At 42.6% G+C, this 26,450-nt stretch overlaps 1 protein-coding gene across 2 annotated transcripts in view; it reads left to right on the top strand.

Moving 5' to 3' along the window:
• Nucleotides 1–13,546: 13,546 nt before the first annotated feature.
• efna5b (ephrin-A5b) overlaps nucleotides 13,547–26,450 on the top strand; it is a 105,925-nt gene continuing 93,021 nt past the window's right edge. For both annotated transcript variants that reach the window (XM_030060797.1, XM_030060795.1), the window contains exon 1: nucleotides 13,547–14,695. In XM_030060797.1, coding sequence (XP_029916657.1) covers nucleotides 14,571–14,695 — 125 coding nt within the window. In that variant the 5' untranslated portion in view covers nucleotides 13,547–14,570. The remainder of the gene's footprint in view (nucleotides 14,696–26,450) is intronic.

The following is a 26,450-nucleotide window of genomic DNA, read 5'->3' as shown; positions in this document are numbered from 1 at the left end:
GATCTGTCTCTTCCTGTGGCTTCTGCACTAGCTGCACTGTGTACACACTGACTTGCACTCCAATCACACACACGCACACACACAGATGCAAACAGGTGCATCCATGACACACATGCATGCATGCACATAATCGTGTAAAAAAAAAAAAAGACAAAAAAACAAAGAATAAATAGCAAATGGAAATGGAAAGTATATATTTGAGAATAGATTTTGTGGAAGGAAGAGAGCTCAGCAGTGCATGATTAGCAATGTTTTATTTGTGTCTGTGGGTGAGGGTGGGGGGTCCAACCAATATTTCCTGTTGTTGCAGAGAGTTGCAGACAGCCACCCAAGAAACAATAAAAAACAGTAACATATGCCAACGTTTGTCAATTTTTTTTTTTTTTTTAAATTTTGCTGCAATTCTGACGTCAAACACCACATCCTTCCCCCCGACTTACTGTTGTCCCTTTAATTACCCACCCTCATTGTATAACCTTTCCCCATTATTTGTTGGTCTGCCAAAACAATGACCTCTTTTCCCCTCCACTCCCCTGTCACCATCAAACTCTCCTCAATCTGTCCTCTCTTATTCATCCATAGCCCTGCGATGCGGATGCAGCCCTCGGTGAGGTATTCAAGCATTCTGCCCTTGTAAGAGCCAGGCTTGTGATTCACCATGGCTACAGAAGGCACCGGAGATTCCACTCATGGCCGGCTTTCTTTTTGCCGAGCAGTGTTATCAAGATACATATGTTTAATTTATGATCGGAGACTTTGAAAGAGGATCTGCTGTCCCTGAATTATGCTTTGTCCATACATTCCATATGTATTGCCTTGTTCTCTCTCTTTTTCTCCCTTTCCTTATCCCCTTCATCTTGACGGTGCAGTCATGCCTACATCATTGCCCCTAAGAGAGAATAGGTGCACGCAAACATGCGCATACACACACACACACACACACACACACACACACACACACACTCCCACGTCGACAAGCCCTTTGCGAATAGAACGTGCACGCGGAGATCGCAGGGCCCCCAGCTCACCAGGAGGGAAATCCCCAGCTGATTCCATTTAATACCAGAAAAACAACATTAGACGTGGCGTGTCTGATGTGACATTGTTTCACAGGCGCAGAAAGAGCCTTTCTGAAATATATCCTGTGTCGAGTCTGTAATGGAACAGGCGATAAATCTCTCTCAGGTTTGTCAGGGCGCGATCAGTCTACGTGAGTCAGGCCTGGGGAACAGAGAGAGAGAGAGAGAGAGAGAGAGGGAGGGAGAGAGAACTGATAACTGATAGTGGTAATGTTGGTGCTGGGAATTACCATTCACTCATAATGAAAATGTATGTATTTTAATACAAACATGTCATGGTAGCAATATTGTAAATCTGAGACTTTGAGGGGAGTTCAAAAAGTTATTTGTTGTTTTTCATAATAACAGCAATTAAAGTACATCAGTATGTGACAGAATTGAAAAGAACGCTGACCCCATTACTTTGGCATATATGTTGGTGTAAATTACCAATTACCACACAGCATGTACTTCAGCCACCAATGTTAAAAAGTCATTGTGTCATTTACATAATTAATTAGTTAGTTTCCAAGGGTTACCATTTGAGCATTTGTACTCTCTCTCTCTCTCTCTCTCTCTCTCTCTCTCTCTCTCTCTCTCTCTTTCCACAGTGCCTGGGGGCCTACAGTCGTGTGCAAATCCATTGGAGAGCTGTCATTGCTGCCTGTGTTCCTGCCTCACCAATGGCAGGTGGTCCCTTGTCCCGCCTGGGGCAAGGAAGTGAGAGAGCGAGAGGGAGAGAGAGATGCATAGAAAGACAGAGAGAGCGAGGGCAGTGAGACATTGCTAGAGGTGAGGAAGTTGCTGCGATGTGAACATACTTCATGGGTGGCAGACGGTGAGCCAATCGAGACACGCTCGCACTCATTTATCTTTGAGCACGATTCATCTCTCTCCTTTCATCGCCCCGTTTCCTTAAGATGTGGGAGTGATTGACAGGAGGGGAGATCTGTTTTGTTTTACAGCTGCTAAGACATGACACATGCCATGGGTGCTGTGCAGCTTTTTTACTCTCCGTTCTGTAGACTATATTTTGCGTAATGCATGTTATATTTCCGCCCTGAGGCAAACATGGCATATTACAAAAATGCATGGTATTTCCTCCAAGAAGTTGTAAAGCACTTGAAAGTCTTGTGTGGGAAAATGTATCATCTGGACTGTGACAGTGTTATGTTTCAGGACCAAAAAATTCATTGCTGTCATTTTTCTTTAGGATCCTCACATGACAAGAGTGGTAGTTGTATTTTAGAGCCTGCGTGCTGGGCCAAAAGATTACTCATGTGGACCCTTTGATGAAAATGTTAAACATCCCCTAGTTCTTGATCTAAGGTATATAGTGAACCACATATGTGTTTTTATATGCATGTTGGTCTTCAGTGGGCACATTTGGAAGAGAATTCTTGCAGTGCAAAAGGTGATGCATACTTAAAGGAAGAGTTCACCCCAAAACACCATAAAGAATACTGCTTTTTTTAGTGCAAGGTAGTGCCAGGTAGATTCCATGTGATCTGACAAAATACTAGTTTGACGTGACCTTCCCTGTCTATCATCACCGCAGTACAACGGGGCTGGATGTGGGTATTTGTTTGTGGAGCTCAAACCCTCAAAAATTTACATGTGTAAAAGAGAAACCGCTCTTTCTAAAAACAGTGACACTGATACCCAGCATTATCCACAGCCCACAGATGGGAAGAGTTTCCTTGGGAACTATTTCCTGCCGAAGAGCACCGGCAAACTGTACCTATCTGCCTGTTATTCAGGGGAGGATAGATACAGTTGTTTTTGGAAAGAGCTGCTGTTGAATTTTTAACATGTAAATTTTTGATGGGTTGAGCTCCACAAACAAATACCCATCCAGTCCCATTATAAAAGGCTGCTGAAAGATATGGAAGATTGTGGCACACAGGAAACCTTGCCAAATCACACAGAACTCTTCTGGAAGGATAGATTGCATTGGGGGTGAGTGGGAAAATATATATATCGTTTTTTTTTTTTTTTTTTTTGTATTCTGGGTGGACTACTCCTTTAATACTGTATTTCTCTCATTTGTCCTCTGGTTCTTTTAGCCAAACTTTCCACTTCCCTCCCTCTTCCTCTCATCCCTCTCTCCCCTGGTGGCTCTGGTGTGTATGGGCCCCTGCAGAGAAACACAAGGCTAATCATACCAGCAGGCTCATCAGTGCAATATCAGTCACACTACTCACCACCCGCTCACACACTGCTCCCATAGTGATGCACCCGTGGAGATGGTGGTGTTTGATGAAGCAGGGGAGAAAGGTAAAGATTCAAAACAAAGAAGAACCAAGTTGCTTTACCATCCCCGTTCCCCCAGGAGTGGATAATTAGCATGCACCGCAACTGTTAATAACTGTCGCTAGAGTTGCCAGCTGCTGCAACACTTGAATCATCTCTTTTAACTACTGTTAAAACAGTCAGAAGGGCAAATAAAAAAAGTACTCCCCCCCTTTTTTTTGTTTCAACTGTTTTCTGTTGCGAGGCATTTAAATGAAAAGAACAATAAACAGAGTTATTATTGAAATAGACTTTCAGAAGAAAGAAGAGTGCTATGTGTTTGAGCACTTCTCTGTGGGCCTTTGTGAAAACCATTCCAAAACCTTGTAATTACAAAATGAATGTCAAATTTTGAAGCATTTCTGTTACTAACAGTTACTTTAAACAGCTCATTTTTTTATTTTAGTTTTCAGCTGAACAACAAATTAATTCAAGGCACATCAAGAGAGGCTGTTTGTGATGCAAATTATTTTTGTGGAAAGTTGCTGATTGGCACAAAAGCCCCTTAGGCAACGGCATCCATTTGAGAGGTGGTGAAAGACCTCTCTCCGTCTGATAGATCTCTCTCTCTCTTTCTCTATGCTAAAACATCTCAGTGGAGGCTGGGCCTGCTTGGCCTCTCTGTCAGCAAATGTCACTGCTAATTATGACAGGCTCCTTGTTCCCTAACAAGTCAATGTTGGCGCTGTTCAGTCCGTTTGACTGGGTCCTCCAGATGAATCGGGCTCCAATGACCCTGTGCTCCTAGGAGGTGCTGTATGAAGGTAATTGCTCCAATATCCTCAGCTGCAGGGATACATAGTGCTGACAAGTTGGTATTAGTCAAACATGGACATTCAGAGGGTCACACTGTGCAGTGCAGTGCCTGCTGGTCAGGAGGTGTGGCCTACAAGACTACTGCGGGGAGAGTGTAACACTAATACTGATCAAGCAGGAATAATCAGGTTTTGTAAAGTGAACATTACTATACATTGTACAGACCTGCACATATCCAAACACACCGGGAATTGTTCAAACTACCGAAACTATATCCAAAATGCATTTAAATGCCAGACCAAGACCTATTCAGCATTTCAAATATGCAGTTCTCTATTGCTGCATTCACTCTGTTTTGTTGCCATGATGTTTAAAGACAGCAAATAAGTATAGTTCATCTGTACTAATCACTGTAATTAAGGTGTCACGCAACAAAAATGTAAGGACTATGATTACATCAAAATGGCAGCCATGCGAGTTTCCCCATCTGTGTGTTAGGAGGTGCCGATCCACTCCGAGCACAGCCCTGCCTTGGACTGCACTTTTCACAATTTTCGGGAAGAGAGTGTGATTGATGTTACTTTTGGGGAAACTGGAGTGACCTCATGTCTCCCTGTTTCATATCACTGGACAGGCGCTGAATGATGACATCATATTTCATAATGAACTGAGGAGAAAATTGATGACATCACAGCACAGGTGTGGACAGTGATGGGTGTAGCTGTCTTAACTGAGGGTCATAACTCACAGCAATAGGACAGTAAACTTTGTATATGTGTGTGCATGCATTTATAATCCGACACATATAGTACTTTTTCATGACATTTTCATTATTGCAGACATGGTGCTAATGGAGAAGGATGGGCTTTCCCACTTTACAGCAAATGTTATTTCTACTAAACCTTTTTCTGTTTGACAAAACACACACTTACGATTTCCACCCCATCATTTCCAGAGGCGGTATTTGCATGTCTCGGTGACAGTGTTTACGCATGTGAGAATGCGTGCCCTCCTACTTCAGTGTATTCGTGCATGTGTGTGCGTATTTATGCACAACTTGCACACAATCACATGCCATTTCACCCCAGGCTCTGATATGCTCCTCATTCCTCCCCATTAAAAATGACAAATTAAGAACATGAGAAGGAAATGGTCTATCTGAGTTACTGAGTGATATCTGGAGAAGGAGGATTACTGTGGCGTCGGGGGGGATATGAGACATTCTCACATTCATACAGACAGTAAGGAATGCATGACTGACACAATGGGGCCAAGCCTCACCAATAAATACACATAAAATGATGCTATTTTTTGGGGGGAGTTTGATGTTTGTAATAACATTACTGGGAAAACGTACTGTATATGAAAATGGGTGATTTCAAGTTGGCAACACTCTTGCATATGCAGTGTGCATAGCAAATGCCTCCTCAAAACGTCCAAAGGGCATATCTCTTTGTCAATAGCCTGTCAGAGACACTTTCTGTGCTGATTGTATTTCTCATTATCAGGTATTCCTGTAGGGAGAAAATGATCTTAATTTGATCAGCGTCATAAGCCCTCTTGTAAGCTTGGATCTCAGCTTATCCTTTTATGAGCGGAATTACAAATGGCCCGATTAGAAAACTTTCCATAATGGCAGCACGAATTAGCAGGCTAAGCATACACTAATGCTATTGTACCCTCATCAATGATGTATAGCTGAGCTCTTCAATGGTGGCCTTTTCCACTGAGCAACACTCGCCAGAGAATGAGCAAGTGAGCGAGAGACACACACACACACACACAGAGAGAGAGAGAGACAGTACAGTTTGAAAAGCGAATCAACTTGTATTAATAAGAGATTAATGTTCTTTGGCTTTAACTGACAGAAAGAGCTATTATTCCACTGCTTTGCTTTGAACAGGTTCGGCTATTAGCTTTGTCCAGAGCCTATGAATCTATATTTCCTTTCTACAGAGGAGTCATAAAGGGACAGTGAAACATCAATTTCTTCCTGCGACTTCAAAGAGAGACGTGAGCCCCCATAGAACTGAATGACTGCTGCATTGCACACTGTAACTAGGGATATCAAAGGCTTTTTTACATTCATTGCCATAATGAAACAGCAGTGAGAGTACAAAAGAGGATTCGATAGTTGCCCACCTTCTCTCCTCCCAGCTTTTTGGTCATGATTGTATGTAAGTATTACTCAGAGTTGAGGATAGCCTCTCCAAATTGAGGCCCTTATTGCAGAAGCCGGCTGAAGCACCATTCACATTAGGGAAGGGACAATGTGCTCATAATATCTATATCAGCGGTGTCCCGTCTTAATTCACTTTTATTACATCCATTCATAATGCTCTCATAATGATGAGATGGATCCCAGCCAAGGGATTTTCACAGTGTCACCTTTATTATCACATACTGTGATTTGTCATTTGCTCCTCTACAGGTCCCTGTAATGAGGATAAGTTAGACTTCTCTGAATTAGATCTAAGGATAAAATGCCACAATCCAATGTATTCTTTATCATTAACCCTGTATTTGCCCACTGGAGGTAATGCAGTTAAGGGGAATAGATGGAAAAAGTTTCCTTTAAAAAAAAAAAAATGAATGAAAAAGTAACTCAATAGACCACTAATACAGCCCTTAAATTTTAAGGACACACACCTACGTACACTGCACACACACACACACACACACACACACACACACACACACACACAGACAGAGAGCGTAAATTCTTTGTCTCGTGGTGAAGTGTGAGCTGGTAACACACACATTACACAGCTGGAGTTGATGTCATTACTGTATAGAGTGATAAAATATGCCACAACATAATGTATCAAACACAGACACAGAGAAATAAACCACTTTGTTGCAGGCCAAATAAACATTTATGCTGCTGGGCCAGGGGGTGTATTGTGGCTTGTGTCTGAGTTTGCCTTCGCTCATTTCGCTGTAGACAGAATGGGCGGAGGGAGGGGAAGGGAAGCATACAGTATACAGAACTGAGTACCACTAAAGGAAAGCTGCTGAAAACTGGGTGTAGGTCTGACACGCTACAGCTGTTTTCACACAAGTGTTGGCTCATAGTGACTGGCTGACGAGTGTTCTTATTAAATCTTAATCAATTGACGGTCCTTCCCAAGCCCTGCAGAAAAACGCCTGCCCACTGTGGATACTTTCCTCAATCCGACAAACTAAAATGGCTTTTCGAGAATGTTTACTTTTGTGATACAAGAGCACATTTTAAGATAAAGTTTATTTGGCTAGATAATCCTTGGGACTTGTCAGAGATGCTTGTGGTGCTTTTAAAAGAGCTTTCTATAATATAAATATGTCACTGGACAGGAACTTACACAGATATGCTGTACTGTGTGTGCACGTTCACACTCCCAGTTATGTGCAAACGCATACAAATTATTTTATTGTTTAACTCCCAAATCTGAACTAACCCTCTCCACCAATATCCAAACCCCAAATTAGCCCCTTAAAGGAACAGTTCACTTAAAATGTTACCTACTCATCAGCCTAAAACAGATACAACCTTATGTTATAGCTTCTGATAGCAAAACAGCCAAGCCTCCACTTTCTGCTTGGAAAGAACATGTGAGCGTTCAGGATACAGACAAGGCACACACTTTTTAACCATTTTCAATATATCTAGGGTGAGGGTTTGCACCAAATAACTGTGCAAAGGAAGGTTTTTTCCACTCAGTATTTGATCATTTAGATTTGGAAAAAACAAGCTCTATGAAGTCATTTTGTTGTCATTTGTGTCCTTTTTGGAGCTCAAAAAAAGCGGTACCCATCGACTTCAGTTGTTTTGGAGAAGCCTGTTGCAGAACTGTGCCAAAATACCTCCCTGTGTGTTGTAGAGACAAAGACACTTGCCCTGTATTTCAACTGTATAAATAAATACAGAATTTTCATTTTTGGATGAAATATTCCTTCCAAGAAGTCAGGACAGGCAAAACTTTTGGGGGACTTCTGTCAAATCTCTACCCTTGTGAGGACATGTGGTTCTCATAAATTTAGACAAGAGTAAACACGCACACTTGCTTTCTTTATCTCTCTCCCTCTGGCATTCACACAAAACACACACACGCACCCTATCATAAATCCCTCTTTTTCCCCATATGAATAGAAAGACCTTGGAAATCCCTATTGAAACCCTGATTCCTGAGTGAATAGGAAGTCCTTGTCCTTACATCGCTCTGTCTACAGCGCTGATGGTGTACTAATGGCAACATCAGTCCCCCATCTGGTGTCCATCATTTGGATGCAGGGCAGGGCCTGTCCCAGCAGATACATCCGATTAGTCCCTCTCATCGATTTCTGCCGGCTCGTCATGACTTAGTCAACCCAAGGTGTCTCTTCTATGACATGCTGTCTCCCTGTGATTCAGTTTGCCAACGCTCTAAGTGCATTGAGTGTGACAATAAAATCTTTAATCTAATATGCATCCTAAAGAGGGAGGGAGTGGAAGAGCAGAAAGGGAGGGGCAGAGAGGCAGAGAGGGAGCATGGAGGCAATGTTCTTGATGAGATCAGCAGCAGATAATTTTAAAGTTTAGTGATACAAACAATACAGCTGCTAAAGTTGGAATTTGCTTGTTTTGATCCTATTACCAATATAGGATTTTGGTTCAGCTTTGTAGTAAGACCTGGCACAAAAAGGAAATAATAATAGTAAATTATACTCGCGTTCAAATTCTGTTCAACATCTCTCTTCAGCTTTGTTGTGAATGGTTGTGATTGACAGCTCGGAGGGCAGAACCTATTTAGAGTGGAGATCAGCGATTGGCTGAAAGTTTTTCCATGGAGGAGGGAAACACATTGCTTACAGTAAATTAGAAACAGAGGAAGCATACGTCTAAACTAAGAGGCTTGCTCCAGCTGAGACACTGACGCTCTCAGGACTAAACAACAAGCTGATCCAAAAACCTCTTCAAGCACTGACTGCACAACATATTTGGTATTAATTATAATAGCGTAAAACTGTCATTTTAATGAATATACACACGGACAAAGTACCCACCAAGATGGAATCACCTATACATAGCAATTTTTCATATTTTTGATCATGAATTGGAGGTAATTAGAGAACGTTAACCTTGACTTCTAAGCTATTTTATCATATTCTTCACACACTTATGCAGCCAATATTTATGATGGACTGATATGATCACACCTTTGACAAGAAATCAGAAGAGGACAAGTATGAGACTTTAATTAACAACTGATATATTTACAAGCTTGCAAGAATGCTTATTTTTAACTCGGTGGAACAAATCTCATCTTGTGTGATCTTGATAGGAAGCAACCGCAGAATCAGATTTTTATCCACTTAATCACACATGAATCCATGCCAGAAATATGTACAGTCATATTTTCTCCTTCTAACCTAACCCAACCCTATTAAATTCAGCATATGCCATGAAACACAGAATAGTGTGCATCATCTGTTCTCTGGGCATAGGGCAAAATGCCATACTGTATGCACTGTGTGTTCTCAGTGATGCTAACTGACAACAATCCCATTGCCTAGGCTAATGAGCGCGCATCATATTTACAGATGTGTGAGCTGTATATCAATGAGATTTGGAGCTATGCTATCTGAATAGAACATTACACAGATCTCCAGTATGCAATGTGCACTATCCACTGCATACCACTGCTGTAATGTTTCAAGCTAAGTATTCATACATAGCTGTAGTTGCACTCTATAGAAAACTGATGATGGAGAACTATTTTAAAGGTGTCTTGAAAGCACATAATGATTCCTTTTTATGGTTTATGCTATTAAAAGCAAGCTGTAAGGTGCCATTGTGTCTGTAGCCATTCATTGGTTTAGTGTTATGTGTCTTTTGTTGTAAGGTCAACTCATGACAAAATAATGGTATTTGTACCTAATGCACAGAGTGGATGTCAATACAGAAAATACGACTGTATGCATGGTTTTAACTAAGGCTTTGCAAAAAAGTATTATTACAGTTATTAATATTATTCTTTTTTGCCACTGTTATATACCTCCGGTAATTGGCAGATGTTTTCAAGAGAAACAATTCAAAGGAATCTTTTCTTTTCATGCTCATAATTGCCTGTTGAAATCCCTGAACTGCTATGTTGACATGTACCAGACCTACTGAGCCACTGTTTCACATCCTTTTAATGAGTCTGTATTATGATACTGTCTCTAATTGTCCTGTTGGCAAAAGAACAATAACATAATGTTAAAGCACACACACACACACACACACACACACACACACACACAGAGCCAGGCAGCCAGCCTTCCCCTCTCACCCTGCTGTGACCCTGACTGTGTGAGCACAGATTACTGTGTGAGGGAAGGAAAATCTCCGGCTTGAAGCCAGACATTTGCCATTTTGGCCAGAATGACTTCTATATATATATCAAATTGAACCTCTTGATGAAATCAGTTACCTTGTATCAAAAATACATTACAGGAATCATGACCAAAATTGAACTGGACAGCAAACATCAAAGTTTAACAGAGGTTTTCAGTGGGAAAGATGTGGCTCCATGGTTAAGTCTGTTAAAAGACCCTTAAACCTATATGCGTGTGTGCATGCATACATGCGATGTTTATGGATATGATCTATTTGATTTATGTGCATGAGAGAGTGGCAAACAGGGCAAGAAAGAAAGGGAGCGTTCAGCAGCCCTGTGTTTAAATCTCTGTGGTATGTACATGCAATAGACTCACGCTATAGTGTATAGATGGGAGAGACCCAAAAGAGGGAAGTAGAAGAGAAATTATGGTGTGGGTGTGTGTGTGTGTGTGTGTGTGTGTGTGGCTGTGTCAGAGAGCTGCTTTAAAAAAAAAAAAAACAGTTGTTCATCCCGTCAATTTCCCTTCATCTCATCATAGTTATTGCATGTTAGTATGGTCTTCCTCCCAACAAATCAGTCAAATTGAAAAATAAACCCTCTCTTTGGAAACAGAGTTCAAGCCACTTTCATTACAGTGCTGGAACGTATGGATGAGCCTGAGAAAGAAGACAGGCGAACATGAGAGGTAATCAACGCAGCTCACCAGGACAGTGACAGCAGGTTAAGAAGGAGACGGGGAAGAAGCTCTGTTTCTATGCCAGACAAAATGAAATCAGTTGGGGGTATACACTGTGCACACAAGTCAGTCAAATCTCCTTGTTATCGTGTGTGCGTGTGTGTGTGTGGGTGTGGGTGTGTGTGTGTGTGGGTGTGTGGGTGTGTGTGTGTGACAGAACCCAGCAGGACAGGAATGCAGTCATGGCTGTAAAGTGGGTGTGAAAACAACTAAGTTCACTGACCTACAGACTGACCTCCCACACCCCTGCTCTCCTAGTAGCTGACAGGGTCTTCTGTGTGTGTGTGTGTGTGTCTTTGAGAAAATCTGATTGTGTTCGCCATTTTCCTTTATGTGTCTGTGATGTTAATATCTTGGAATTGTATGTAGATCTTTGTGTGTGTGTGTGTGTGTGTGTGTGTGTGTGTGTGTGTGTGTGTGTGTGTGTGTGCGTGCGCACGCACATGCATGTGTTGGTGTGGGTGTGTGCAAGCCACTTGTCTGAGTGTGTGTGGGTTTGGTAGCTGTTAGTGGATGGCCCTGTGTATACACTAGTTCTGGGTTAGGGGTCAAGGGGATTATCTTAAAATATGTCATGCCCCCCCCTCCTGCCCTTTCTTTCTCTGTACTCTGGTCTCTCTCTCTCTCTCTCTCTCTCTCTCTCTCTCTCCCTCTCCCTCTCTTATCTCTTGCTGAATCCTTCCTGCAGTATGAAGGCACCTGTTGCTCGCAGAAGTTTTTAGCGCAAGGAGAATCGTCTGGCTGACTCGACTTTGCACGGAAAAGGCGGTAGTGTTTAGATTTAAAATAGTAACAGGTGAGCTCTCGCTTGTATGAACACCGCCTGGGTGACACGCACATAAAGGAGAAAAGAAAAAAAAACAAATTCAATTAACAAAAGACAAGAAATAGGAACAAATTCAATTAACGTGTTGAAGCAAAACTGCCCCATGTGGTTTCATTTAATATTAAATGTTGTATATATCTTATATAAATATATATAATATTTTATAATATATAAATATATGTTTTATATGTTTTATATATGTTATAGATAGATAGATAGATAGATAGACAGACTGTGTTGGATGGATATAGATATATAGATATATATAGAGAGAGTGACAGATAAATAGATAGGCTACGCTCCTACTTTGCTTTTGCTTTTGAAAAATAAACTACTACACCTAATATTAGATAACCGAATTTATAATGATACTGTACAAATATAACAGCAAAAGCACCGTACGCACCAAAATATGTCAAAGCCTCCTACCATGAAATCCTGGAGTAATAAGATAAAAACGAATGTCATTACCATCAGTTTAGTGTAAACGCACTTCAGAGTTCCACAGACGAAATATTTCAAGAATATTCCAAGAAAAGGTGAGTGATTTTTCATTAGGGTTTTCCCACCTGATTCAAGTCTGCTGCTCTCATTTTCTAAGATTTCACAAACCCACGTTGTGTTAATACATTCATTTGTCTGATTTAAGGCGACGACAGACAGACAGCTCCTTTGGTGCACTCGAACTTGGATTTGTCCCCGGCTGAGTCAGCTATCCCGCCTGCTCTCCACTGCGGGGCGTCTGGGCGCTGGAGCGGCGCCTTGGACCCCTTCAATCTGCTCCCCGCAACAGGCTGTCCTGCCAGAGCTGCCCGGAGCCGGGCTATCAGCTCAGCAGTGCACCATCAGGAGGCTGTGAGGCTTCGCCAACCTCCACCTCGCTCTCTTCATGACCATATATCATAGGTATGGACCTTCAAGAAAATGAATCCTGAAGTTTTAAAATTTAAAGATCAAATGTGAAAAATAATATTTTTAAACGTATAAATAGTGAGGACTGAAATTAAATGGAATAAAATTAAAAAAGACACTATCAATTGAACGAATCACCTGAGTTGCATTAAACACTTTTATTTTTTTAGGATAATAAGGCTGGTAATTACTCTTTTTTGTTTACTTACTAGTCATATTAAAAGTGGAGCCTATGTTACCTCAGTATAACAACACAGGCTTCTTCCCTTCCATGCCAATAAAGCCCATTTGGATTGAATTAAATTGAACTGAGAGAGGAAGAGAGAGAGTAACTCGAGCCCAGGTCTCCCTTGCTCCGCTGCGTCCGTTTGCAGTGTAATTAAATAGCGCCTGTGCGCATTTATCGGTCGGATCTGACAGTAGTATCTAACCGGTCCCTGTCCTGTGCACCTCTTCCCCCGTCCCCTTCCAGCTCTACCTCATGGTAATTGAATTAGCTCGGTTTTGGGCAGAGGAGGGGCTTGGCTTTGTTCGAGTGACGCCCATTCAAATAATTTCAAACCAATGGGACTATACCCCGCTCCGCTGTAACCAAACCCACTCTCTCAGTCGGCGTCTGGAGCTGCCTGCCTTTGCTCTCACCTTCTTGCGTGTCCCGGCGTTCAATCCCAAACATTAGAAAGAGGGGGAAGACCACATACGCACATGGAAGAACGCTTGATTTTTTTTCTTTCTCCGCATCGCATCATGGCTTATATATGAGGAGGATACTCTGGTACGCAGGCATAAATAAGGGTCTCATCAGAGAGAAGCGCATGAGAAAACACAAGGCTGTCCGTCCTCTCTCCGATACTGAGAAGGACTCCTCCCCACCTCGGCCGTGACACCTCCACAACATCGCTGAGACGGGGTAGCAGTCTTTTTTTGGAGGGGCAGAAAGACTCTTCAAGGTCTCCAAATAGCTTAACCTTACCTCTGCCCTGCCACGGACTGACTGACTGTATGGCTTTAAAAAGTTGTCCGGAGAACATGGACATCTGACGTGCGCCACACGGCGTCATTGGACACATTGAGCCTCTCTCTCTTTTCTCCAGCACATCTTGGACTGATCTCTGCGCTGTTGGTTTGGAGTAAGAAGTATTCAGCAATTGCCTTTTTGCCCTGACATCGGCTACATCCAGTAGCTCCCCGCAGCAGGGGCATATCCTACAGCTTGTTCAAAAGATCTCTTTGCCTGTTGTGCTCTTGCATTCGCATGTCTTGATCTCACTGTTTGTGTATTGGTGGGAGAAATATTTTGTCAGCGCACCCCGGAGCTGTCAGAGCTGACGTCCCGCACAAAATACATGATTCATCGGGATCCTCGACCTGAATCTGACAGAAAACAGTGACGCGTTGCTTTTGTAACTTTAAATTTATGTCAGTTTGAAAAAGTGTCATCTCAAGTGCCCCGTTGAATGGTTGCTGTTGCTGCCCATTCGCACCTTCTATGCTGCGTGTATTTGTATTTTTTAGCATTCACAAACTGCGCCAGAAACACACGGCCACATGTGAATGAGACACATCATCTGTCCCAGCTGAAGTGTACCCAAAGCTCGACCGACTGACCGAAATTGAAGAGGGATACGTGCCGAAGTTTTGCTGTAGTGATGCTGCAAGTGGAAATGGTCCTGTTCGTCTGCCTGGTGCTGTGGATGTGTGTATTTAGCCAGGAGCCCAGCTCCAAAGTGGTGGCCGACCGCTATGCCGTCTTCTGGAACCGGACCAATCCGAGGTAAGTGTTTCAGAGAGCCGGCAGGTTTGCCGCGGAGACTCGGCGATGCTTAGGCTCTCAACAACTGCATGAACACCGGAGATGGCAGGTTTGCTGGACCAAATCGGTGTTTATTCTCCGCAGTAAGGGCATAATGCCAGTAGCTGTAGGAGTAGCTAAAGAGAGGAACAGAGGGGTTACTACGTGATCTTTTCAATTTATACGCGTGACTGCTCCTAAACAGCGCACCACCTCAAGAAAACATACAGATTAAAATCATGCGTAATAAGGCCTAGCCTTAAGTATTCCGTCGCCCGGTGCTCAGTATCCAGTAGCTGCGCCGCCGTACTCCCTTATTAAAAGCCGAGCTATTGAGCAGATAAGGAAATATACTGTTGCACTGCGAATCGTTCAGCTTAAGGTGGATACAGATGTGGTAGGTTACAGCGGAAAGCTGGGGCATCATGTCGTCCTGTTTCCCTGAACGATAACCAGGCGTTTAGATTTCCCCACAGGACCCTTTAATATCAGCATTTAACTTGGTTCATTAGGCAAGCACCAAACAGGTCTCCATCAGGGTAGGTCGAGCAGTCCCTATTACCTGGCACTGACTCTGACCAGTGATTTAGTCACTGCAGACAGCACGGTAACCATACTTTAATTTTTAGAGATATATCTTTTACAAATGAGACTGCAAACATCCCAGACCTGTGAAGGTGAGGTTTTTGGCCATTATAGGGTCAAACGCTGAGAGGAACAGCGCATGTCTTTTTGTGTAGGCCTACAGAGAAAGTGGCCGACTTTTTGACCTCCGTAGAAACTGGCGAACCCGAACAAACAAGTGAGCGAAATTAAGTATTGATCAATATAAAACGAAAGGATATGCCCGCACCAAATGTAACGGTAGTGATCATACATTAATTTCAGCACAACTGAGAACTCCCCGAAGGAAAACTCCCTGAATATTATAGCGTTATGAGGGGATAATAGGTTATAGCCTGCCATAAAGTATGATAAGATCATTATAAACTATTGAATAACACAGAAACACTGTAAAGCCCTGAGGCAATGCTCTGGTTATTTTTTGTTAGTGGTTCTAACCTTGTAAGAGTTGTAGCCTCTTTTTTTCTTTTTTTTTTTCTTTTTGCTATTGATTGACTCTTAAATAATCTAGAATAACATCTAAACATATTTAATTGAGTATCTTAGTTTATAAAAAAAAAATCTTCATCGTGGTTCAATTTCCTACAAAATCATTAACCAACTGACATCTGATAGCAGCCTAGATTTTTTGCTTTAACTGTGCTGCATTAAAATGGCAGTGCTTTTGAATGGGATTTAAATTTAAATAAAATCCCACAAAGTTTTGCCAGAACTTTCTCAAAACTTTAATTAGTCAAATAATGGGCCTAGTTTTGTTTTCCACCTTAAAGCCTCAGAAGGCAAAGCAATCCTGCAACATAAAACCCGTTTTCTTCACTGGATGAAACAGGCTGTAAAATAGTTTGACCCAACTGTGTGTGTGGTGATTGCTACACATTATGCCAACCATGAACTTGCCCGTTCAGCACTTTTGAAAACTTTAACATACATAACATGGGCTACAGCTTACTTTTTATTGTCAAGCCGCTTCATTATAAAATAGATAAAGTTTCTCAAAATTAAAATATATGTGTTGTCATTTATATTATTTAGACACTTAGCTGATAATGGCTGATTGGTCATTCATAACTTTTAAATCAGTAGTTTTAAAATAATCAATTAATTTCTCCAAATAAAATACTGAAATAGGTCATTTGAGTATTGTCAAATAATCTAGTATCAAATAACAAAAATGTGCACCATTCATTCTCTGTTTTTTAATAAGACAAGTTTGTGTGTGTGTGTGTGTGTGTGTGTGTGTGTGTGTGTGCGCTCACACAAGCGTGCATGCATTAGTGTTAGCAAGGTATCATAATAACACTCATGTTCAGCTAAAATCTGCTGGGACAGAGGTGAGAATTTTATGTGTTGGTTGTCTCAGATGGGCCTCTTTGAAACATTATGCCGAAGTTAAGTAAAAAATTTCTCAACTTCATACTGTGACTGAAAGCCTTCCCTGCATGGAGAACTGTAAGTCAAGCCTTGTGTAGCGTGTACATGTTCATCAGACAGCATTTCCAATATAAAACTCACTTATGGACGTAGACAGTGCAGCATTGTCCCCAGACTTATTAAGTCTAAATACTGCTGGTGGAGTTTACAGTGATCTTTCACTCAACTGCCAACTGCACTTAGTATTTGTTGAATAAAATCCTTGGCTTACTGTCCAAGTGCACACAAAGCCATTAATCGTACACGTTGACTTTGTTGCACAACTATTTATATTCAGTTTGAAGTTTGTGAAAACAGGATTTATTGCTTGAAGCAATTAGTGGTCAGAGGTACCAGCGGAGGGCTGACTGTAGGCACTTTCCTAAAGTCTGTGCTAGCCTGACGGGGTGTGTAGATTCTCGGCCCGATAGACCGTAGACCGTGACTGTTGTGGTCTGGAGTCTCTACTCTGGCTTACCCGGGCTGTTTATTTATGGGGCGCTTTGTTCAATAGAGGCAAACACAATTTTGAGTTTAATCTTGATGAGTTCTGTTGATAGACACACTTTCATTAGACTGTACATTTTTTTTTTCACCAAAAAGTTGAGACTTGACTGGCCGCTCAGTTGACTTGATTCCTTCCAGATGTGCTGACAAGTTTTCTCAGTTCCAGTGAAGAGAAAAATGTAGATACAAAAAAAGGAAGTTTAAGTAAACCTACTGTTAATCTCAGTTCTGAGACACTGAAATTGAAGGAGAGAGAAAACAAGAACTTTTGTGATCTGCAAGACTGTGTGCATGTTGTTCCTTTTATTCTCTTTGGGTCCCCAGTAAAGTATGAGAAATAGATAGCTTCCTGAGCCTCATCTGTTTCTGAAGCTCTGACTCGCCTGAGGAAAGGAAACAGGTTTCCACAGAGGCTCTAATGCCGCTAACACCAGTCACTCCGTTCTACTTACTCTAATAGAGTTTGTTTGACTCTCGCCCCTGCGGGGCAGAGGCAGGAAGCCAAAAAGGTAACATCACAGCAGAAAGGAGAAAGAGAGAAGGAGAGATAGCAAACCTGTCCTTCTGATGACTCAGTTAATAAATACTGAGTCCCTTTCCTCATGCATTACTCTCGATAGCTGCTGTGCTACTGCAACATAACTTGCCTGCCTCTATTTTGCTGTAACGAAGCTTCACAGTCGTGTAGAAACTATGGCTGCTTGAGGGTTTTTTCTGTGTAAATGTCCCATGAACAAAAGCACACCACAAGGCTTACAAAATGACTCACAGTATAAAATTTGAATTATCAATTTTTTTTAAGCATAGCAGCTAGTTTAAAAGATACTACTGCAGGTTTTTAAGTTTGTGGAAATTGTTAAGGCAGCTTGTCCCCTTTACAGAATTCCTCACCCTTTCTGCACATAGCCGGTGTAGTTGGGGATCTCACGTCTCGTTTTTCCACCTTCAGGAGAAGGCTTTTGCTGCCTTTCATTCCTATTCAGCATGAAAAACAACCTCGACAGACTTGAAAATTGCTGAAGTTAGATAATCTATCACAGTAAACACGAAGCCCTAATTTGTTTTTGTCAAAGTTTCTGTTTTATTGTTATTTCTTTGTGCCCATGTTGCGTGTTTTCATATCAATGCGCATATTATATTATGCCCTGCTCACTGTCAATCACCTGACACCCGCAGGAAGAAATGGAAGCCACTGCTAGAAAATAATCCCTCAAAAACAGGCTGGCATGCATATTTTATTGTCACAATCATTTCTTTTTTATTTAGGGCGTCTTTGTTAGTTTGAGCAGTTAACTTCAAGCTAGGTTGGACAACATATAATTTGTATCTTAAAAAACATAAAAAAAGCAAGTCAGGTTTTGATAATTTCATTATTTTCAGCATGCCTTGCAAAAATGATTTGCACAGCGAAAAGTACACAGAAGTAAATGGGTTATATCTCTCAATGCTGCCGGTATTCTCTGTGAAGTCATTAGTGGACAAAATTCTGACAGTTTTACAGCATGGATTCTCAATAATTTGGAGATAATAAATGGTGAACCTCGCATAATGATTGTTTTCCAAAATGGCTATACAGAGCGGTTTAAAATGGAACTTTTTGTCCTCAAAAATGCCTCTCCGCCTTTTTCCCTTAGCTCCCAACAGGAATTGGTAGATTGCGGTGGAATTTCACAATAGCATAGTGTGGCATAATTTGTGTTCGCGGCGCAACAGTTGTTTTTGCTGGGTGTTTGTATTTTTGGTGGGTGGGGTGGGGGCTGAGGGGATTTCCTTGCTGTTTTGTCGGCCTCAGACCTCCACTGTGTCTCATGCCTCCAGCAGGAGACCAGAAAACATCTAAATGCTGAATTATTCCACTGAACACCTTCACTTTCTTCTTCTTTATCTACCTCTCCCTCTGTCCCTCTCTCTCTCTCTCTCTTTCTCACACACACTTTCTTTTTCACTCTCTTTTTTTGTGCTGAAAATCCCACATCACAGTTTTAGCTTTTGTCGGAGCTTTTCTCCCAGTGCCCTAATCTACATGTAGAACATTTCGGCCAACAAAAAACTTGGTGCAGAACTAGTTTAAGAGATATGCAAGACAATCTTGAAGGGTTTATCTGTCCTCAGAGAGCCCACTGAGCTTTAAAAAATTTCATATAAAGGGACATCTCTCTGTGGATTTTGCCCTTCACCATCGCTGTCTTTGCTTGTGAGTATTTATTCTAATGAGGGGACAGACAGTGGCTCTAATGATGTCTCAGCTGTAATGCTGAAGAGACGGCCCTTCCCTTTTCCCTCCCCCTCTTCACTCTCTTTTCCCCCGTATCCCTCTCTGCCTTTTTCCTCTGTTGTCTTGTAGTGATCTGCCTCTCGCTGTCTCTCTCTCTCTCTCTCTCTCTCCCTGTCTTTCTCTCACTCTCTCTCTCTCTCTCTCTCCTTGCTAGGCACAGAAAATGAATGAATACAATTAGATATTTCAGGAGTCTCTCCACGGCTGATTGTAGAGAAAGACACACAGAGGTCAGGCACACTCTGAGAGGAGCGCCGGGAGAGGTCATACACGCTCAGCGAGGAATAACGAAGCGGAAAGTTGGCCCGAGAATGACAAACTAGTAACTAGAACTCTCCTTGAAGTGGAGAGTGTTATTAACATAAACAGTTTGATGCGGTTGTGGTCATGAAAATTGCTCAAGGTGATTTGAATTTTACTGCATTATACTTCAACATAGCTCGAGAAACAGCCAGGAAATCCACCTAACCATTTCTCTAACGTGCTGCCTTGTGCCTTGCTGAGTGCGCTGCATGTGCTGTGCTGCTTTTTTTTACTGTAACTATACAAGGTTTTTGGGTAATATTCTGTCATTGGTATCAAAGACTAGCTTTCCTTTGTTGCACTTCTGTCTGGCCCCTCTTTTTGTCTGTCTGTGCCTGTCTTTCTGGGTGTGTGTGTGTGTGTGTGTGTGTGTGTGTGTGTGTGCGCGCTATGTGAGGAATGAGCCATGAGGTCATGTAGGGCTCGTTTCGTCTCCTACAGACTTGCAGAAACCAGAATAATTACATCGTTCTCCCCTGGACATCTCATTACCTGTCATTGACCAGCAGGACGTGAAAAACTGTCCCATCACTCTTTGTGTTTGTATCAATGTGTGTGTGTGTGTGTGTGCGCGTATATGTGTGCAAGTGCTGACTGTGCACCAGCGTAGGCACATACACACTGAGGTGGAACGCTTGTCCCATACACCGGGGCTCTGCTAAGCCTATTCCTGTTTGTCAGCACGAAGGCAGACTATTAATATTAACTTCTATTTATATTACATATTCTGCAAAGGTTTCAGCTTTAATGTGGTAGTGAAAATATGTCATTTTTAAAGTCAATTTCAAATCCAATTGGATAGCTAATTTGGGTGGTTTTTGTGACCCCGGTGCTAGCCCCTCTGCATACCATTCTCTCCTTCCCTCAGTGCTCCTTATCTTTTTTGCTCTGACTTGCTCGGAGCTGTGTTTTACTCTCTCTCTCCGCCGCACCGGCTCTCTTTTTCTCCCTCTCCCTCTCTCTGTCTGAGGACTGATTAGTTCTCGTTAATGACCCCTTGCTCTGTCGCTCCTTTATGCCTGTGGCGCTGGCGAGAGCACATTCACCAGCCGAGGTACGAGGAATGAGAAAGCGGGGTGCACAAAGAGAGACGGAGAGAGAGGAAAGAAAGGAAAAAAAAATAAACACAGGATTTGAAAGGAAACCTGCGAATTGTAATAATGATGTTGTGTGATGAGACTGAGTAATACAGTTATTGGGATTAAAAGCCACTCTGTGTTTTCTCACCAAACCTGTAAACACGCTCGCCATTTAAATATTTTTTTTTCCTATTAACTAGAAAATGAGCACAGCAGGCACTAGTCAATGCTTAGTCAATGTGCTTGGCAGAGCAGCTGTTCTCCAGTGTGTGGTGGAAGAGGGGGAGGACTCTTGGCTGTGACCCTTTTGGAGGTGCTCTGCGGCGGACAGAGGCAGCCCGGTCACTGGGGGCGCCTGGTGGTCAGGCTCTGTGGAGGGATTTTTTTAGTCCTGCTAAACAAATCAAGGTGGACTCCAGCTGGATGGAAAAAGGCATTCCTAACTATAATTATTGGATTTTGTATATTTGGATGCAATTTTTATTTATTTATTTGCTTATTCATGTATTTATTTGTTCCTTTATTTATTTACGCAAGCAAAACCGGTAGGTCCTCAATTTGTATTTATAAATTAATACATTAAATAATCATCCTTGTTTGAAATCTGCCATGTTCTCTTTTTGAGCAATGCCAATTGTTCTTCATGACCTCAATCTTGGTAATTCATTTACCAGCATACAACACCAGAAACGCCTATGTTTGTTTGTGGCTAGATAAATAATGTGCAGCGTGATCGTGTGAAATGGGTTTTATGCGTCTTATAACTATAATTTTCTGTTAAAAACGTAGGTTATCCACCAAAGAGCCACCAGGATCTCTTTTTCTGCAGACAAATGGCACATATTGAATGGCAGCTTCGTTTCAACTGCACATGCTCCCGTGCCTTGCCAGGGGAACCAGATTTCAATGTCCAGGTTTTGTTTTCAGAGTAATCACCCCAAGGTCAGATGGAGTGCTGAAACACCACTATCAACCGAGCGATCTGTCTTTTAGCCCTCGTCTAACCCCTGGCTTTCAGTGGAACGCTCCGTGTAGCTCTACTTGGAAACAGTAAAGTATTAACCACCTTATGCAACATCCACATGTGTATAGCTCAATGCAGGACTTTTATAGTGTTCTACCATGACACCGATAAAAATAGCGTTTCTGTTTTTTTGCTCGTTGGTTGCCTTGCTAGAAGTAGGCTATGCGTTTGTTTATCCAGGGACTAATATTTTCTACATCCTTGGTCCCAGTGTCTCAGTTTCACTCTGAAGCTTGAGGTTGTGGAAAGTTTTTTCCCCAACATTTTTTTCCTAAAGATACTTTGTGCTGTCCAAGAGCTGGCGTGAGAACATATCTGGCTGTCCGAGCTTGTATCTTTTCCCGTGGACAACTGGGCCACAGATCTTACTGCAGATTTTAGTTAATGAGAACACAGGGTAGACTGAGTATGAGAAAGAAAGAAAAGTAACATCCTTTTTTTTTTTTTTTTTGTGGTGGGGTTAGCTCAACTCCCAACTCCATATCTCACTAGAGTGAAACGTGATGGAATAGGGTCATTTTCTCATCACAAAAAAAGCTTTCCGTACACTCGATGACTCAGAAAAGCAGCGATAAACAAGAATACAGGATTGTTGTGGGTCCATTAAGGGGCAAAATACATGTTCAGGATTTGTGAATTATGAGTCTTTGTCCGTGGCTGAAAATGGCGCTACCATACCCTCCTTCAGTTCCTCGGCTCTCTGTAAGATGGAGGCTTGGAAGCAGCTGTTACTGTAGTAACGCTTGGTTGATCTATCACCCCTGACCAGAAAGGGGCGCTACTGAGTGAAGTCTGACAGCCGGCTATGCCCGAGCATTTCAAGTGTACAGCTGAAGTGAAGGCTACATACATATGCTTGATTTGAACCAGCTCTCTCTGCTTTGGCTGATTTGACCTCGTTAAACTCATTTACTATCAAAGTCATACTGAATTTACAGGAACTGCATTAGCATGTAAAGGCCAGAGCGACTGATAGGTCTTCCAAAAAAAAAAAAAAAAAAAGAAAGACAAATTCTGTCACCATTCGCTATTCAACTGGAAAATGTGACGGGAACGATTGAGACTGTTCGGTTTTTGCCAGACACATTTTCCACAGATAATTCCTTTCATGGTAGGCTGGCTTCGGACCTCTCGCTGCCGTTTTCCTTATTTAACTTAGGGGGCTGCAGGGGAGTGACTGGATGTTTTTCTAGCTGGGCAGCAGTGTGGAGAATAGATCCCAGAAGAGAACACATCTCCAACTCTTGAATAAAGACCTAATTGACGGGCTGTAGCCAGTTGTAAATGACTCATGAGGTAATTCGTCTTTACAGACAGACTGAGAGACACAGAAAGAACAACGCTGCGTGATTGTATGGATGTGTGGTCTACTCCCTTTGGAACTGACACAGTCTAGTGAGTTTATTTCCAAACGTCCATATCCCCAAATAGAATTCTAATAGAAGCCATAAAGTGATATTCTAGCCAGGCGCAGTATTATCACCTCCTCACCTGCATACCATCAGAATCCTTGGAACACTCACACAGATTCTCACATTTTCATTTGGCGTTTTGCTGTCTGCATTGGCTGACTGTTCTGAAAATGGTCCAGGCGTTTGGGTGAAAGGACAAATTGATACCGTGGCCTTGTCGTGATTATGAACACCTCTTTGTAAAGTTCCCTCTGCTGGAACGGTATTCTCACCGAACACGAATATAAACAAACAAACAAGCCAACAAATGCCGCTTTCACTTTGTTCAGTTTACCGTTCTGGCGAGACGTGCCAATAATAAGCAAGTTGCGCTAGCCTGTTTGAATTGACAGTACAGAAAAATACTAGCAGCCAGCAAACCCCCCCCCACACAACCACCCACCCACCCCCCTCACCCCTCAAACGCCGGGCCGTGAGACTGAAAGGCGGCCATTGTTCTGCTCTCTCTGTCCACTCGGCATAGCCGGGGCTGAAAGTATGCATGCGCTTAAAACGGAGGGAGAAAAGAAGGGAGGGCAAAGGAGAGGAGAGAGGGAGAATGGTGTGAATGGTGCTGGGAAAGGGAGGGTATGCAGCTGAAGTTGTAGCGTGGTTCTGGACAGAAAAAAGGGAGGAGAGAGGAGTATGTGTGAGCCAGACACGAGGGGGAAAGCATGTAGTAGCTGGGGGTGACAGAGGAATGGCAGAGTGTGTGGAAAGAGGAGGTGGCAGTTTGCTTCGGTTCCAGCCACCCTTGTCCCTTCGCTCTCTCATCCCTCTCTCCCTTTGCACCCTCCAAACAGGCAACCCTCTGCACCAACCACTACACCAACTCCCGGCCCTCCCTGTCTGTGTATGCCAACGTTTAAAGATGCATGCGGCTCGCTGGCTAGCTGTCTTTCCGACTGGCCACTGGTGACGGTGTTTGGTGGTGGCTCTCAGAGGGACAGGCTCTTGCTGTGTGCCCAGAGGAGGTGTTGTTTTAGCGGCCTGGGCTTTGTGACACTGGGGCAATTTTATACGGAGACAGGATTAAGCCTGCTCAGGTTTAGACCCCTGCTTTGTTTCCCCTGACACTGAGGACTCCCACACAGAGGGCTGTGTTGGTGGTGTTTACTTGGGGCTTGGTGGGGGGGTGTGCTGTCCTTTTTAAGTTGCATCCTGGTCTTAGCTACTGTGATGTATTGTACACTATGTCCTTGAAAGTGTCTTTTTCTGTGCAGTATGTGTGCCACAGCCAGAATGCCTGGGTATGTGCGATGTAGCAGTGTAACATACTGTACTGTGACATTGGAGACGGTAGAAACATTAAGGTTTGATGAGTGTCATCGGTTACTGTTTCAAAATCCGATGCTTTTGTCCTCAAATGCAGAACTACTTTGTAAGCAAGGGGTCTTAAAATGATGCAGGACTTTAATTGAAATGAATAACGATGGTAATCATGCATAATTGTAATTCAAATGAGGGATGTCTCATTTTCAAATAAAACTCAGCATATTTGTCTGTAACGCTGCTTGTCTGTCTAAGCTGCTAGTGGAATCATTTTGAAGGCTCGGGGTCTAACAGGATAATAAGTGGGATTTTGAGCAAAAATGAACTGCCAAATTAAAAATCTTTTTTAGATTTATCGTGTATTAAAGTGTGGCAAAGATTTGATCTGGAATTCAGTGGCAAGTATTTTGGCATGATCTGCTTTTCAAATCTATTTTTTCTGGCTGCAAACCCTTTATTGGGCAACCGATGCTCATGTTAGATCTTAGCTCCAAGAAGAAGTTGAATCAAGTGGATACTAAATCATATTTAAAAATGCATACCGCAGAACTGAATCTGATTTCTACAGTTGAGTCTGCTCGGGGTTTGATGTTGAGATGAAGAGTGTGTAGGCGTGCGTTTTGTGTTTGTAGGTATCTACTTGCGTGTGTGTGTGTGTGTGTGTGCCCACGCACGCAGACGAGTGCACTATACGTGTGTGCTAGCGGGCGACACGTGCGCGTATAACTGCGCGTGGTTATGTGTGCGCATGCTGACTGTGTGTACGTGGTTATCCTGAGCCGACCCCTGCTCCGAGGCCCTCTTTAATGAAGCAGCAGAAACACACACCCTTTACTATAGCAGAGCACAGCACTATTCTTGACCCAATTCTCTGAGCCTGCTCCACTGAGAGCTGCTTGATAGTTTTCCCATTTTGTGAAGTTGCATTGTGTGTGTGTGTGTATGTGTGTGTGTGTGTGTGTGTGTGTGTGGTGTTAGTATTCCTGTGTGATTCTGAAAGTGTGCTAAGTGCATTTTTCCCCCTGAAGGGAAAACGATTGATCCCCAGAATGTGTGATAAATCCCATCTTCACCCTCTCCTCTCATCTGAGCCCAGCTTTGACTGGTCTGGCTTACCCAGAACATTATCCCACATAACCAAATATGACACCTCAAAGAACATAGTACGGACAGGCAGTCTCACACCCACACACACACACACACACACACACACACACACACACACACACACACACGGCACTCCTTTTTTTTTTTTTTTTTTTCAGAAAGGCAGTTCATTATTTCGTTAGCGAGACTCAAGTTGCAGGAGCTGTGGTATTTATTCTGCTTGTTTATTTTCTTCCTCTAAATCAGTGAGTAGCGAGCCTTGGAGTGCAGCAGCCTTTGAACCGCGGCCTATCCCATGACTGCAGCCCTGGGTATTAACCCAGAGCCACTGAGAGGCTTAAAAAGCCATCAGCTCATTGTCTGGAGACACAAAAAACACCCTTCCTCGAAATCCCCCCCATCCTTCTCTTCTCTTTTCCTTCTTCCCTCCTTTCTTTGAGAATGTCTTGAGCTCAGCCTCTGCCGGCATTCATATTAATCAGTTTTAAAGGTCTAATGAGATAAGTGAGGCTTACGGGGAGTCTCCAATGTAGCCTTAGCCCTTTAGATAAACAGAGGTGATGAGCACTGCCTATGGCTACATCCTAAAGGGGGTGGGGGGTGTTTTTTTTTTTTTTTTTTTTTAGCCAGGATCAGTATGCATGCCAAAGTTTTTAGTGTCCTTTCTCTCACTGTCAAGGTTCGA

Source organism: Myripristis murdjan, chromosome 9 (genome assembly GCF_902150065.1).
Source record: "Myripristis murdjan chromosome 9, fMyrMur1.1, whole genome shotgun sequence".
Classification (NCBI taxonomy): domain Eukaryota; kingdom Metazoa; phylum Chordata; class Actinopteri; order Holocentriformes; family Holocentridae; genus Myripristis; species Myripristis murdjan.
The sequence above is the reverse complement of the archived record's forward strand: the minus strand, read 5'-3'. Positions and strand labels throughout refer to the sequence as shown.